This window comes from Lathamus discolor, chromosome 3 (genome assembly GCF_037157495.1).
Source record: "Lathamus discolor isolate bLatDis1 chromosome 3, bLatDis1.hap1, whole genome shotgun sequence".
Taxonomy (NCBI): Eukaryota; Metazoa; Chordata; class Aves; order Psittaciformes; family Psittacidae; genus Lathamus; species Lathamus discolor.
In genome coordinates this window covers 133,177,543-133,193,708 of record NC_088886.1, presented here as the reverse complement: position 1 = coordinate 133,193,708, position 16,166 = coordinate 133,177,543, and the positions used below count along the sequence as shown (strand labels likewise).

Sequence of the window (16,166 nt, the reverse complement as noted above, 5' to 3'; positions counted from 1 at the left end):
AGTTTGTGGGAAAATCAATTATTGGTTTTGTGGGGCAGGGAGAAAGGAATTGTCATCTCACTTAGCTTACACTAACACCAGTGCTGAAGGGCTGATGCGAAGGATGGCATCTAAGAGACCTACATTGTAATATTTTTACATAATACTGGGAGCAACTTGCTGAGCTGGGATGTAAAGCCCAATGGAATACTGCTTTGAACACCGAACCTTCAGAGGCTGTGAAATTCTGGTGGCAGAGTGGTTCCCCTCACTAAGAGCAGCCCAAAACCCACCACAGACAGCATGGGCTGCAGCTTACCAGATGTTTCTGCAGCTGTAGGTGTGCAGCTTTCCCTACCTGGGCTCATTGGTGATGAGCTTTTTATCTTGAAGACTGTGCAAGAAAATGGGCTTAACTCTGAGCTATATAAAAGAGAGAGAGACTGAAGTGCTGCATGCCAAGGCGTAGAAATAGATGCTGTGCCCAGTGATAATCCTTTTCTGTTTCGAAATTTACAGGTGTCTGAAGAAGCATCGTCACTTTTGCTACCTCTTTGCTGTGGGAATGGATGGCCTCTGTTGTCTTTTCCTACCAGTTCTCCAAAACTTCCCCTTGCTTGTGCCTTTCTCATTTACCTTTGGTTACTTTGATGGAGCCTATGTAACACTGATCCCTGTCATAACAGCAGATGTAGTGGGAACTTCTTCTTTATCATCAGCACTGGGTGTCGTGTATTTTCTGCATGCCATACCATATCTAGTGAGCCCGCCTGTCGCAGGTCAGTGCACAAATGACTTTCCTATAATCTTATCACTACTTTAGATTTGCCTGTCAGTATGACATAAAAGGAAAGGAAGGACAGCAAATGCACACTAAATGTGGAGGTAGTCCCTGGGCAGAGAAATAATATGCCTAGACCTTCATAAGATTTTTAGATCACTTTTGAGTCCTGTCTTGATGGGACAATTTCTACACGTAGAGTGAGCTGAAATTTAAGAAGCAAAACCATATGGAATGGGACTTCTAAGAGCTGTTACATCACCAGTTCACATAGTTCAGAAATTGTGCAAGTAGAAGGGGCAGATTTCACTGTGAAATTACATGATTTTGAAAATGTAAGCAAAGGCAATTTCATTCCGAGGTGGGTTTTTTTTGGTGCAGAGGACTTGATCTTTGCATCTCCAAACTGTTTTGACAGGTAGGTGAGTCAGCTTCAGTACTCTTTGGTCACAAGCTCATCACTGTAATACCTAACCATCATTTTCCTGATCAGTTCCATCACAGTGAAGTAAGGATGAGAGCAGTGAGTTTTAAATATTGCGGAAGGTCAGAGATCTTTTTCAAACAGCCATGTATATATATGTCTTCTGGATTTTCTCTGCTGTTCACATCAATTCCTGGTTAATCACTACTTTTAAATCTTTTAATTTAATTAAATTTTTTAATTTAATTTAATTAGCAGAAATCATTGGAAAGTGGAATTATTTTAAGTGATACATGAGCCTTGGGCATATGTCATTAGATGTTTCTGTATGAGAATGTCATGCACACAATATTTAATCCCAAGGCTCTCTAAGCATGACTTTAGACTGCCACCTAGATCCACCCAGTTGGAAGATGTCTATTTGCTGTTGTGGTGATGACTTTTAGGCCTTTTTTCATGGATTGGACCTCCAAACAAAAGCCCATAAAAATCTTACCTGTCTGCTGAGGACAAATTCCTCCCTGCCCCAGGAGGTAAAAGTATAGTGATGGTGATATAAACCTGTATTGTTTGATTGTATGTATATGTGATAACTCCAGAAGTTTATAAAACCCCTCTTGATCACAGGATTTGTAAATCATCAGAATTCTGGTGGACCTTTAAAAACCCATGATTTTTTTTTCCTACAGGTTGGCTTGTAGACACAACTGGCAGTTATACTGCATCCTTCCTCTTGTGTGGATTTTCTATGATATTTAGTTCGACGTTATTGTGCTTTGCAAATCTAGCAAAGAAAATCAAAAGAACTCATTTGCTGTCACTCACCAATGACACGGGCACGAAGCAGCACATCTGGACTAATGGAGCAATAGCTTATTCTGTCACAGCAGAATTAGACCAAAAAGATGTTGAATTTTTGGCTGCGGATATAAACAGCTACAGCAACAGATGACAAGTGCATCAAGTTTCAGTACTGCACAGCCGTGACTGAGACAGAGGTGGCTCTATAGTGTTACACTGCTGAAGATACTACTGTGAAATAAGGCATCACTTAATTAGATTTTTCTGTCATGTTTTAGTTGGCTAAAGTCTACATACAGCATTAGTAATACCAAGTAAATGCAGTAATAGAAGGAAGCTAGACTGAAAATAGAGTTTATAGATACAAATGTTCACAGATTCGTTTGAAATGCAGTATGGCGACTCCACAGGTAATCTAGAAGATGAAAATTGGCTATAATAAAAAAAACCCTATAATCGGTCACAAAAAATGAACAATAAAATTTGAAGTATTTAAAAAATAGTATTAATGAAAGAAACTTTTTGGTGTTCTGGTCTATTATGTTTCAATGGACTACTCACACACACCACCAAAAACCTTCCTCATGTATCATTCTGCATTAAACTCTGCAAATACCAGTGTCAGATGCCAAAGCCATTTATTTTAGTTTGCGGTGGTTTGGTTTTGGTTTGGTTTTTTGTTTGGTTTGTTTTTTATTTTTTGGTGTTTTGTTTTGTTTTTTTTTTAATCTGGCAGGAATCTGTGATTTATGCTGCAAGTGTCTCTGGAGCAGCTTTAATTTTTATGGTGTGCCTAAATTTTGTACATACATTGCAATTTCATTTCAGAAACAGTTTTAAACTGACTTTCCCAAGCCCCCTACAGCAAGATTTTGAGGTGGTTGCTGGTTTGTTGTTTTTTTTCCCTGGATATCTTTAAAGCTTGAATTTCTACACATTGACATTCCAGGTATGATCCTCCGGTTGATCCTTTTCTGGGAAGGTGAAAGAGGTGCCGTGGCCAGTCTGCTGTCTGAAGAGCAGTAAATTTGTACCAGGGAACTGGGCTTGATGATAGACAAACCTGCTTTATCTGCATGAGTGGAAGAAGCCCAAAGGAAGCTCAGGAGACTAGAGCAGAGTTTCTTCTGCTCTCTATTGTTTTTCCAAACACAGAGCATCTTCCTCCTATAAAATCAGCAGCTGTCGATGAGTCTGTGCAAGCAGATGACTGTAAGACTGCCCACTCCATAGACCATTAGTAAAGAGGATGTTACCAAAGTTGTTTCTGCATATTGCAGTGGCAAGTCTGCCTCTTTTCAGGCCCAGAAGCTGTAGCCAGTTAGAGCAAATTACTTGTTTGTGCCACCTGAAGAACTGATCAGGGCACTTGTCCTGGATGACCAGAACACCACAGCTGTGATTTGCATGGGTTTCCTTCTACTTGTGTGGGGAATATACTATAGCTGGCTGCTTCACAGAAGCTGCAGACTGAATGTAGTTCATGAGGTAAATTACTGATGATCTCATATGTTTCCAGAGTGAAAATGTTGACAGCAATGGAGGAACTTCATATTCTGCAATGTGAATCATTTCTGTGCTTTGATGCTATATACAACTGTATTCTGTTGATTAGCAAATTTATCAGAGTCCAAATAATTTTCACCAGTGCTGAACTAGTAGTTTTGTAATCATCTGCAGTGTATCCAATGGTTGCTTATCATGTCCTATTCTACTTTGTGCCACATAAGGGAAAATAACATAGACTAATGTTCACCAATTTGATCTAGATCAAGAGTATAGCCATAGGAGTATAATGTATTTATATATACATATATATATATGAATAGTATGTGTGGCAAGTAGTTTTATTATTCATGCATATTTCAAATATAACATACTAAAATTGTCTGTCTTCAGCTGTCTGTGCTCAAACGAAGTATTTCCTGCTGCCCCGCTTTAGAAGCGTGGTCAGAGCCAGTAGCATGATCTACATGCACCGACAACAGAATAAGAGATAGATGGGAGTTCAAAGACTGCTTAAAACTAATGACAATCTTTTTCAGCTCTGCCTGGTGATTAAGTCCTGAGCCCTAAGCTTGGTTTTAACATATGTTCATACAAAAAGGAGAAAAATTATCCATGAGTGTTTCTTAACGTGTTAGGAAAACTACGCACATTTGGAAAAAGACAAAGTGGGTTTATTAATTAGAAGTGATGAAGATGTTGGTTTAGATCTTAATGCAAAATTTTACTCTAAAAATGTAGGGAGGAATGTGGTCTACACAGAAGATGAGCAATTTTCCACAAATTGTAAATTACCATTGTCATTTACTTCACAAAAATTGAATTTCTTTGTTTACCACATTGTAACACGTCAGCAGTTGTTCACACCAGAAATGCATATTGTAAAAGCCCGTTGGAATAATTGTATATGCATTTTTATCCTAGTAACCAAAACTGTGTAATACAGTGTTAGCATTTTTAAAGTAGGGTTTGTTTTTTTTTTTTTTTTATTTCAAGTTATTCTTTTCACAGGCTTTTTTCCATTCATGTGTTTACCTCAGTATTTCTTGTTTTAAATATCTACTTCAGCAGAAAACATTCAACTGGTTTTATGCACAGACTTTTTGTAGAAAATGACAGAATTATTTAAGTGTTTTCTAACACTGTATCTGCTTTGACTTCAGCCAATGGCTAAAAACTTACCTACCAGAATGTGCATAAAACACACTGTGAAATATCAGATATGAATCTCCTCAGTAAGAAGCAGAAGGAAGGAAGCAGGGATGGAGGAGGGAAGGAAGGACTGTGAGTGGAAGAAATAGAAATACAGTTGAAGTTTGTGAAGCCTCATGCCAAACTTCTACCCCCTGGTCCACACGACGCAAACTGTCAGGCTGTCCTTCAAGGAGGTTTCCTGTCATGGCTCTGTGCAGCAGTAAGCAGAGATACCTGGGCTAGCCATGAACAATTTGCCAGGCTAACACTGCATGTGCTCACCAGCCCTACTGAACACTGACGGATATGAGCTTGGATGGAGCACTGCACAACTGACCCTGTCTGCCTCCCAGGGAAACCATGGTCAGACTTGACTGGGGTAACGTCTGCCTGAGACAGAAACAGAATGATCCTACTTCAGATGAATCCTGCCTGGAGTAACACTCTATTCTGTACAATGAAGGGGAATTCCACATAAGTGAAACCGCTTACAGTTGCTGAAGTTATCCCATCTCTTTCCATTCCATGAGGTTTGAAATGTGGAAATCATCATTCCTTTGAATTTGCTTATGTTCTAATGGTATCTTTTATCAAATCAGCTTTGGAACATTTAATAAATTGTACCTTGTGTGAAAACAGCATTGGAAAAATCAAGTCCCTTCTGTTGAAATAGCCCTGTTTTCAGGGGAAAAAAGGAAAAGAAAACCCAAAACTTTGAGCCTGGAGCCTTTCTGCCAGCTTGGACGATACTTTATCTTCTGAAAAACAAAAGTTGTCTGTGCTACTATGTGGGGAATATATTTTATATTGCCACAACAGTTCCGCGTTTGCTTTCTGAAGTGTTACAAATTTATGTGAGAAGGAAGAGCTTGTGTAAGTTAAGCTGTAACAGGACTTCATGGTCATCACAAGGAAGTCCTCGGCTGGGATTCCCTCAATAAATAAGATCTTCTTCTAAGTGACTATTCTGGTGTATTCCAGTAGCATTTTCGATATAATTTAGAAAGTGCCTTTGAATCGTAAGTGAATACTTCCTGACAGGTTATCTTCACTCTTCTTTTCCCTCCACGGCTAGCATAGGCTCCAGTCATGTTTTCATACTTGGGTGTGAATTGAGAGCTGTTCAGCTTCTGTGTGGTTCTGGGTGTTGCCCACTAGACTTGGACACTGTAAAATGGGTGTTTTGTTTTGTCCACTTGCTGAGGCTCAGTCTCAGCCTTTCCCTGTGTTGCACCAGACAATGCAGCAGCACCACCCTGTGGGAAATAATATTTCTCCTCATTTACAAGACACTGGGCAAGAACTAGAAAGCAGTGTTTGACCAGCATATCCACGGGAAGTACCGTGGTCCAGTGCAATCCTCCACAGCCCGAAGCAGGTAAGGCACAATAAATAGATTCCTTGCATTACTATGCCCCACAATCAATTTCTTTGCTGTGGAGACTGAGCCACTCTGACTCTTCATAAGCAGCCAGGTGGACATTTTTCTCAAAGTACTCTTCCTTATTTCTGCAAGGTTCCTTTTCCAGGAGAGAGACAGGAAGAGGCCCTTACAGTGGGATGCGGAGGGGAGCACGGATTTGCCACCATGGCTTTGGGAACCCGGACCACCACTTCTTCCTCGAATTTTTCCCTGCTGCTGTCCATGCTCTCAAGAGGGTTTGGATGGCAACGATGCTGAGGCTAGAAGCCTGAAGACTGAGAAGGGCAGTGAGATCACCTACGCTATACACTTTTGCCCTAAAAACTCTGAGAACGCCACCACAGGTAGTTGCTAGCTCCTGGCATCCCCCCTACTGTTGTTCCTACCAGCTTTCAGGAGTGGTGTGTCAGTCCTGCTCACAGTCCTTCCTTCCCTCCTCCATCCCTGCTCTTTCCCTAGGTAGGGCCGCCCCTGTTTGTAAGAGGGAAGCTGGCAGGCAGCTGGGAAACTGGGATGTTTTTTCTCCCTTTCTTAGGAAGAAGATGTGGTTGGATTATGTACACTGTTAAGCTCCTGATCACTTTCGCTTGTGTTATGAAAGATTCTTTGAGCTGAGAGGGGAGAGGCTTCCTGGTGTTTCATGATTTGGTGTCATAGTTTACACTCCTTCAGGTCTGTCATCCTGACTGTACATGGGACTGGTGTTGCAGGGACAGGAATGCTCCAGGATGGCCGGAAATAAGTGTGCATCCTTCCTGATGGGCTCTGTCTCTGAATGAACGATTCTGCTTCATTCTACACTACTGGCTAGGGCTCAGAAGTGTTTTGGAAGCACAGTGTTAATTTTCTCTGAGCACTATGATCTATTGTACCAAGGTACAATACTGTGGAATTAGTCTGGCTGGTTACAAAGAATACTAACTTTTAGTTGGGTATCTGAAGACAATCACCTCCTCCACCCATTCTCCCTGTCCTTTCAGCCCTTTCTTCCATTCATATAGACTCTGTGGGCACCCACTCCTTTTCCCATATGCCCTTTGTGTTCTACTGCCCCGCTCTTCAGTGCTTATGCAACCTTTTGCTCTAGCTGCACTCTGCCCTCCATGTCCAGTTCAGTACATTTCTTGTGTCTGTTTTCTGTCCCTGGCTTGTTTCACAAGCATGACTGCAGGTAACCATCTCTTTGGCATTTCAAAGACTGCCTTACCTTCCTCTCCAGATGTTTGCTGTAGCAGTTCGAGAGAGTATGGTTTAGAGTAAACTAGATGGATGCTGTTTTGTGCACAGCTTAATTCTTTGGTGCAACACCTCTGAAATCAGCTCTGCTGAGAGTTTGGGAAAATGAATGGGGCTATGTCCTGACCCTTTCGTATCCTGCCAAAACTTCATCCTTGTTATTTTTTCAAATGGCCATTTCCCTTTCTTTTATCTACTAACATGAGGACTGGTCAGCAGAGAGATACCAGAAGCAACAGCCGATAGATGCGATGCTCTTTAGTAGTTCAGAACAATGATACATGTTTTGTAAGCTTGGCAGTAAACTAGTCAAATAATGGTTATTTTTCATAGCTAAACAACATGCAAGTTAGTAAACTAAAGAAGTCTTCAACAAATGTTTCTTCTAAACAACACTACAAAGGATATCCTTTAAATATTTGAAAAAGCATCAGAAATTCCACTTGTGTATAAGCATGCCTTTCAAGTGGAGAGATGAAATACTATAATACTTTTCTTTTTCCTCCTTATCTTTTTCTCAGTTGAAGATAAGATCTGATTTCCATCTTTGAAGCTCTGTGTTCTACAGATATCACTTACACTGGTAGAAAGGTTGTGTTTTAGCACTGAAGACTAAGACAGCCTAGCTATTATTTCATCTTTCCAAGCATGCTCTGTTGGTGAATAAACAGACAAATGAACAATCATCATCTGCAGTTTCTACATTATCACTAGAAAGGGATGCTACCAGATGTTTCATCTGCTTGTAACTTCGACCTTAAAAAAGGTTTTGAGAGCCTGTTGAAATGTCCTTGGGTTTGGGATTTAGTTTTTTTTGGTTTTTTTTTATGAAAGATTTGTGGAGCTTTAGCTTGTGATAGAAAGTTGTAGCTCACATAATGCACTCACATATTCTTCATTGTTGGGATACAATGCAATGGCTTTCTCATAGCACTCAATTGCTTTATGTTTCTCATTATTTAGACTGTGAAGGGATCCAAGTGTACCAAAATCTGTTGCATTTCCCAAACCTTCCTGAATTCTCTTTTCCAACAATTGCTTCAAGGCATTTATGCAACTTTGTCTTCCATAGGAATTTTTTTCAATTTTCATCCCTTCTGTGTAATTCCTAATGGCTTCAGATTCCGATTTCATGTGAAAACGCTGAAAATTGCCATAATGGTAATAGAATTCTTGTTTATCAGCATAGGATAGAATGTTTATCTGAAATGCTTTCTGAAATGTCTCTTCTGCTTCTTCATACCTCTTTCCTTGTGCATACATGTTTGCTAGGCCAATATAGGCAACAAAACATTTTGTGTTTTGGTCAGTCGCTGTTTTAAAATGAAAAATGGAAAGTCGGATGAGTTCCTCCACTTGCTCTTGAGGTGGATATCTTGTAGTCTTTTTCAATTGAAACAGCTTTTCTTTGTAGCAGACTCCTAGTTGGTGATGCAAAAAGGCTGATTTTGGTGTCACCACTAGGGCCTTCTTCAAAATTTCCAGTGCCTTGTCCACTTCTCTTTTCCTTCTATAAAATTTAGCAGCATATCGCAGGACATAAGGAAAATCAGGTGTTTTCTGCATTGCCGCTTCAATGTACCTCTCCCCTTCATCAACTTGCTTCAAGTCCTGAAGTTTTAATGCAAGTAAGGCCATAATAAAAGTATTATTTGGATTCAGTTCTACTGCATGCTTCAGGGCCTCAATCGATGGGCTTACATCTTCACATTCTCTCAGAGAAAAATCTTCCAAACGATACATTACTATTGCATAGCCAGCATTGAATTCTGGGTTATTGGGTTCATTCTTCAGAGCATTTTCAAAACAATCCTTTGCTCTCTCGTAGTATTTTCTCCCAAACTTTAAAAATGCCCACCCTTGTTCAGCATAGATCTCTGGAAGCTGAATCTTCCCTGGAGCAGTACTTGAAAGCTTTTTGCAGCTGTTTTCCACTTTGCTTACATAAGTTTGAGCTTCTTTGTATCTTCCCATGTAGTAATAGATCCAGGCATAGTTCCCCCAGGTAACAAGACTTCTCCTGGTGATTTCATCTGGGTAGTTTTTCTTAACTTCTTCTTCTGCTTGTTGGAGATATTTCAGGGCTTCCTCATTTGAATTCTTTAGATGGCATATGTAGGACAGTAGATTATAGTTTTTTATGTTGGAATTTGCAAAAAACTTGATCTGATCACCTATTGTTTCCTCTAGGTTATCTAGATCCATATCTTCTTTCAGCAAAGCCCATGTAAAATGACACTGGAGCTGCATCAAGGAACTCTTCAAGGAATTCTTGGTAATGGTACTAGAAGAAATCAAAGAAAAACTTACTTATACCCCATTTGGTTTTTGCTGCTCTTGGCTTTAAACCAGACATAATGTAGGCCATACCACAGTTGGTGCCACTAGTCGACAATACTTCAAACAAGAAAAAGCTGTAGGAAGCTGGAGGTCTAAAGATCTGAATAGTTATTTTAGTAACTCTCCTTGTAGTGTATGAGGGCACCTCTTACATAGCAACAGAGCTGGTGGTCTGGATATCAGAGGAGAGCTAGTATCTATGGTAAAGCTGGCACGCCTCTGGGCCAGAGGAACATATTTCCTATGCTGGTAACAACTTCTGAGGTCTACCCAGAAATTATACTCAAATAAAAAACTTCCCTCAAAATATAGCGAAACTGATACATTTCCTTTCCCATGTGGCTGTATATTTTATGGCTTGGATTATAAGTTTAATTTTTAATTTCTTGCCTTTGTAAATCCTTGTTTGTTAGATCATAGCACCATTTTTATGTACAATTATACTGATGTATCCAGTAGCTGGCTCCCACATCTCACCAGTCTCCCCAGTTCCTGGCATTTGCATGTACAGGCCCTCAAGGGTGCCAGCCCATTCTACTTGCTGGTACAGGCCACACACTCACTTGCCCTATAGATCTCCAGAAACTGACTTTGGATATCCAGTAGCTGGTCAGGGAACCTCTTTCCATGCAGGTGCTCACCCCTAGACACATACATGCAGGCATGATGACCAGACCCTGTTTAGATACAACTAGTCCCTCTTTGTGATTTTGCAACAGATCGCTCAGATCTCTTGTTTCTCTGCCCTTGGTCCCACAACAAGTCCTGTGCAATCCCCAAATACTTTACCTTGCATCCTGTAATGTGTCACATTTCCCTAGGCACTCTAGTGGACCCCTAGTGCTTCGTGTTCCCCTGGCCCATGGAGCTGAGGGTCCCCTGGGAAGGCTGGGTGGGGGCTTGTGTCCCTGACTAGGTATTGTGGTTTAAGCCCAGCTAATGACTAGGTACCACAGAACCAGTTACTCTCTCCCCACCCCACCCTGATGGAATGGGGAAGAGAAGGGGGGGGGGGGGGGGGGGGGGAAGGTAAATACCTGTGGGTTTAGATAAGAAGAGTTTAATAATTGAAATAAAGCAATAATAATAATAGGAAATAAAGACAGAGAGGAATAAAACCTAAGAAACATAAGGGTATGTATTTCATTGTGATGCACAATGAAACTGCTCACTGCCCACTGACCGATGCCCAGCCCATCCTTGAGCAGTGATTGGCAGGTCCCAGCCAGCACCCCTGACCTGGGTTCAGCTGTAACAGTTACTTTTCTTCTTAGTAGCCTGGTGCAGTGCTGTATTTTCAGCTTTAGCCTGAGAACAATGCTGATAACACACGTTTTAGTTATTGCTAAGTAATGCTTACCCTCTTCAAAGACTTTTTGTCTCATACTCTGCCAGTGAGGAGGGGCATAAGAAGCTGGGAGGAAGCAGAGACAAGACACCTGACCCAAACTAGCCAAAGGGGTATTCAGTACCACAGCATGTCATGCCCAGTATACAAACTGGGAGGAGTCACCTGGAAGACCCAGATTGCTGCTTGGGTCAGGCTGCATCACTTGTGCTTATTGTGTTCTTTTCCCCCCTTCCCTTTTCAGTTTTATATTCTATCCCCTGGCTATTTCCATTATTATTATTACTACTATTATTATTAATAGTAGTTTTGTATTATACTTTAGTTACTGGACTGTTCTTATCTCAACCCATGGGGTTTACATTCTTTTGATTCTCCTCCCCAAACCTCTGGGAGTGGGGGGACTGAGCGAGCGGCTGCGTGGTGGAAAATGAATATTCATGAATGTTAGAGAAACAGCTCTGTGATACAGATTAAATACAGTTTAGCTTAGTTCAATGTGTCACTGGTACAAGTAGTTTCCAAAGCTGTCATAAGCATCTTGGATTTGCCTTATTTGAGAGCGTGTGTGCCTCTCTTGTGCATGTGTGGCAGCCTTCAGAAAATGTCACCTCTGCTCTAATGCTCAAAGTTGCAGCCCAGGACCTGCACTGCCCTGTTTGCTGGTCCTCATAGTAATAGAGATCAAAGTAAATTCTCAAATGCATTGGTGCCAGTCACCCATTTGGCTGAGCATCAGCCATGGCTGTAGCCTGGATTTTACCCCTGAACTGCATGCACACAGATTTTCAGACTGCAAGTTCTGCTCATAGACACTGTTCCTTGTCATAGACACTGTTCCTTGTCAGAGAAGCAGTAACAATATTCAATACAATATTCAGTAGCATCCTTACTTTATTTTTAATCTTCCAGTAAATAGTCTGTAAAATACTTTCTGCTACTTGGATCCCAAAAGAAGTCCTTCACTGCTTACATCTATGTAAATAATAAGCTTTATTTTCCCATGGCATAGCATAAAAGCATCTTTCAGAGACTGGGTTGATGGCTTACCTCATGGTTATCCTTCTCTGCTCACTTGTCTTAAGGCAGCTGCAAAGCCAGTGGAGTGCTACTTCCTGTTGTTATGCCTTTCCTTTTATATGCTCCAGCCCCCACGTGATCCATGAGAAAGAGAAACTTCAGCTTCTATCCGAATCTGCAGAAGCAGAAGAGCCACTTGCTGGGGAATAGAAACTTCTCACTATGATGTTTTTTTTAGCCTGGCTCCATGCCATGCATTACTCTGTGTTGTGGAGAATGTGGTAACAGTCCCTAATAGCTTCCAGCTTTTACTTCGTTCAAATGCAGAGGCATCTATGATAAGGAGAATGTTTCAGGCTAGTATAGGCTGACCTGGTTATCATGCATAGGCTAGGGAAGGGTCATTTCTCCCTCCTGCCTCTGCTAATGCATTTTTGCACAGTTCTGCACCATGATCGAGGCTTTCTTTTTATTGGTATTGTGTCATCCACATAACAGTCACACAATGTCTTACTGCCCCTGCCTGCACTCCATCCTGTGTCTCCACATTGCAAGGTATCTGCTGTTGTACCAGGGCTATATTTCTCTGTTTTGTCACTGTGTGAGAGTACTAAATATCTCATCCCACCTAGAGCAACTGTTTGTTGCTGCTCTCTATGCAAAACTGCAGTTGTACTGTGCAAAGATAAAAGTAAAACAAATTAGATACAATCAATTCAAGAAAGTGCTACCACAGTTGTGCCAAGCAAAATAAAGCTGCAGTAAGGTCAGGACAAGTTCATACAGAGCAGGCCTGGCAAGCCTTGGTCCTGAGGCCATGCAAACTCAGTGCAAAGCTTATGGCTAGTTGCTAGCAACAGCAGTGGTAGTTATGGGGCTACATGTTAACATGTACATGGGTACTGGAGCACCTACGGATATAAACAACTCATTGAACACTTAGCTTAAAAAAATAATATAGGCAGAACTGGCTTGGTAAAGTTGATTTTAGGGGTAACAAAGAGATCAAAGAAATAATATCTAATACATGTAAACAGCACTATGTATAGTAAATTTGGATGGAATCTGAAGATTCAGACAAGTGAAGAAGAAGAAAGGTGTAAAAGCACATTAGCAAACATATGACCCTCCCAGAAAAATGACCCAAAGGTGATGCTGGGGAGAGGAAGAAGAAACCACACCCTTGGCATCATGTTCCTGCCAAGAAAGGATGCCAGTGGTTGATGACTGCTGGTATTGCTCACTCAGAAGCCTGAAGCTGCTGATCTGAATGCCCAGAGGAGCAATCTTTAGAGGAAGAAATAGAAACTAAAGAAGTCTACATGTGTGCATGTGTGCATAACAATTTTAACCACAATATTACTATTATTGTGACATTTTATGTATATAAGTCCTTTAACTGCATTATTACTTTCCTTCTTTAATAATTAGTTCTAGACTAATAATAATTCTTTCATTAGATGAAGATTTTCCTTATACTAACAAAAAAAAATCTTGTTTTATGTATCTATATAAGACTCGCTTCCTCTTCACCCATAAACACGATCTTTCAAGTAACACTACAGAACCACTCTCCATTCTTGAATACATTCAATTTAAAAAATGTGAGAGAATCTTACTAAGAAATATATTTAATTTAATACTTTCTAATGTCCTTTTATAATGAATATCTGTAGAATTTGAGCCCTCTCCCTTTGCCTCCCCCCTTTTGTAGGAATAAGCAAATAAAAAATGCATGTAAGGGAGACTCAAAAGGCTTCTCATTGTTCCTGTTATATGACAATGTCAGCTCCCCTCAGTTGAGGTTTCCAGGTGAGGATGCACAAGGTTGCCCGCCTGTCATAACAAGCCAGAAAGTCATTTATATCAAACCTCATAATCACCTCAGAACTGCTGCTACTGCCACCATGGTAAATCTTTGCAATTACAAACAAGAAGTAACAGTATTCCATGTTTTTATTTATAAATTTATATAATCACTAACTGTCAATTTGTATGTTTTCAAGAATTTTAGATTCTGGCTTATAAACTTGTCTTCTATGGTAGGAAGTGTCTGTAACCCCACCCTCACAAGTGTGTACGAAGCATTTAGGTAGGGCGGAGTGAACCTCTAGGTCTAGCGGCAAGCCATGCTTATCCTCTGGGTTTGATCAGGTCATGACTGTTTGGCTGGCTCCAGAGACCCTCAGCCTCTCCAAGGAAGCCGGGGCAGCCCACAAGCCTCTGGGGAGGCACTGTGCTGGTGAAGGATTCAGACAGTGTGAGGACTTTCATGCCACATAGAGTGAATTCCTGGCAGACAGTGACTCTTCAGGACAAGGCTGTCTTTTGCCTTTCCCTTCTTTTCCTTCTTTCCCTCCTTTCCTGTCCCCTTTCTTTTAAAAACAAAACAAAACTGTTCCCTTTCTTTTAAAACAAAACAAAACAATCTCACCTATGAGAACTCCTGGTTTCTACAAGAATTTGGAGAGCCTTAGTAACTACACCCCTCTTGTGTTTAAGTGACTCTGTGTGTGTGTGTGTGTTGAAGCTGATGTTTCAGAGCTCAAGATAAAGGTTAGTACATTTACTACTTTGAGTAGCATGCAGAGTTCTAGCAATCAGGTATTTGATAAGTGGTGAAAAGAGGCAGTGAATTGGGAAGGAAAAAGGATAAGGGTATCTACACAGATTCATGTATTTTGTGGAAAATAAAGGCTGCAGGTAGCTGTAGAAAAATTTATTTAAAAGGTTTCTGCAAGGCCAGAATCAATGTGGACACTAATGATTTACTATGGCAGTAAGTATCTATGGGCTTCTTGTCTCTGCTTCCATCCCAGGTGTCTGTTTTTCCTGGTACATATGGGAAAATGCAGCAATTTTCCTCTGGAAAGCAAAAAATTGCCCTAGTACCCGTATTTTTACAGGTTTAGTTGCATCTATATGCTTTGGTTTGACACAATGCCTATTGAATAAAATAAGTTCAGGAAATTGCTTAAAATAGAATAAGTGAAATTATTATGCAATGCCTTTCTACAGCCACCTTTGTAACTTGCTTGGCACAGCACAGGAAAAATCAGAAATACTTCTACAGCCTTGCTGCTTTCACCTGGAGGAAAGCTACAGCTGGCCCGACTGTTGTCCTCGGAGAGCTGTGTGGTGTAGCAGCAAATGTAAGAACTTGGAAAACATGTCCAGAAATGGGCTGGAAACAACAACTGCATTCATATTTGATACAAAGACTTAGTTTACTTGAATGTCCTGTACATATGCAAGAATAGCAAATGGCTTCAAAAATAACTACACATTTTAGGGAGAAAATTTGTATCTGTAAATTTCCTTGGAGCTGAAATAGATCCCTGCTGACAAAGAATTCTCCCCTGGTATTACTAGGCCAGCAAAACAATTGCCTGAAATTCAGTTTTCATTATTGAAGTAATGCAAATGAACTATACCATAATAAATGACAGGTTCACCTCAAATATCCTATTTTATGCTGGTTTCAGTTTAGCCTCGTTTAGCATGTAATTACTATGTTGGACAGCAGCAGTTGTGGCATTTTATAACTTGGGCTTTGCCTAGGGGGGAAGGGTACCCTGTAATTAATTTGACAGAAAACCCAAGCGAATCACTGAGCAATATTTTTGTTACCCAAGTTCTTTAAAACCATTATGTCCTGAAGAAATGGAATCCAGGAATGCAAATGGTCGCATAGTGTCATGTCACTTGTATCAACTCATGTATCCATATATCAAAACAAGGGGACGTTATGAAAGCATCATTTAAAATCTTAATGCTTTCTAAACATTTCTGTTCTTGACATGTTCCTGCTTTACCACTGTGTATTTTGTATCAGGTTTCCGTATTATTCTGAGGATATTACTCGGAACCTGCACCTAGTAACATGATTATTTATATTACAGGATTGAATTCGGTCCAAGTTTTTGCAAGCCTGGTCACACATCCCCTGACCACAGGCACGCTTCTCTGGGAGATTACAATATGCAGTGCCATGCCAATTAGTTGCCTCAGGGCATGAAGGTAAAGCAGGTTTGCAAGCAGCTGTGACGATAATTCTGCTGGAACTGCGTGCTTGCATGTAATTTAAGCCCATCTGTATTAGATTTGACATATT

The 16,166-nt window shown here is 40.6% G+C and overlaps 2 protein-coding genes across 7 annotated transcripts in view; one reads left to right on the top strand and one right to left on the bottom strand.

Moving 5' to 3' along the window:
* The window catches only part of SLC16A12 (solute carrier family 16 member 12), a 32,220-nt gene extending 29,617 nt beyond the window's left edge, over nucleotides 1–2,603 (top strand). For all 6 annotated transcript variants that reach the window (XM_065671871.1, XM_065671874.1, XM_065671876.1 and 3 more), the window contains 2 exons: nucleotides 499–758; nucleotides 1,874–2,603. In XM_065671871.1, coding sequence (XP_065527943.1) covers nucleotides 499–758; nucleotides 1,874–2,136 — 523 coding nt within the window. In that variant the 3' untranslated portion in view covers nucleotides 2,137–2,603. The remainder of the gene's footprint in view (nucleotides 1–498; nucleotides 759–1,873) is intronic.
* A 4,985-nt stretch (nucleotides 2,604–7,588) lies between these two features.
* IFIT5 (interferon induced protein with tetratricopeptide repeats 5) lies at nucleotides 7,589–12,152 on the bottom strand. Its single transcript, XM_065672893.1, has 2 exons — nucleotides 12,083–12,152; nucleotides 7,589–9,628 (listed from the first exon to the last, which is right to left on the bottom strand). Exons 1-2 carry the CDS (start codon nucleotides 12,085–12,087, stop codon nucleotides 8,191–8,193), a joined length of 1,443 nt encoding a protein of 480 aa, XP_065528965.1. The 5' UTR covers nucleotides 12,088–12,152; the 3' UTR covers nucleotides 7,589–8,190.
* Nucleotides 12,153–16,166: the final 4,014 nt, after the last annotated feature.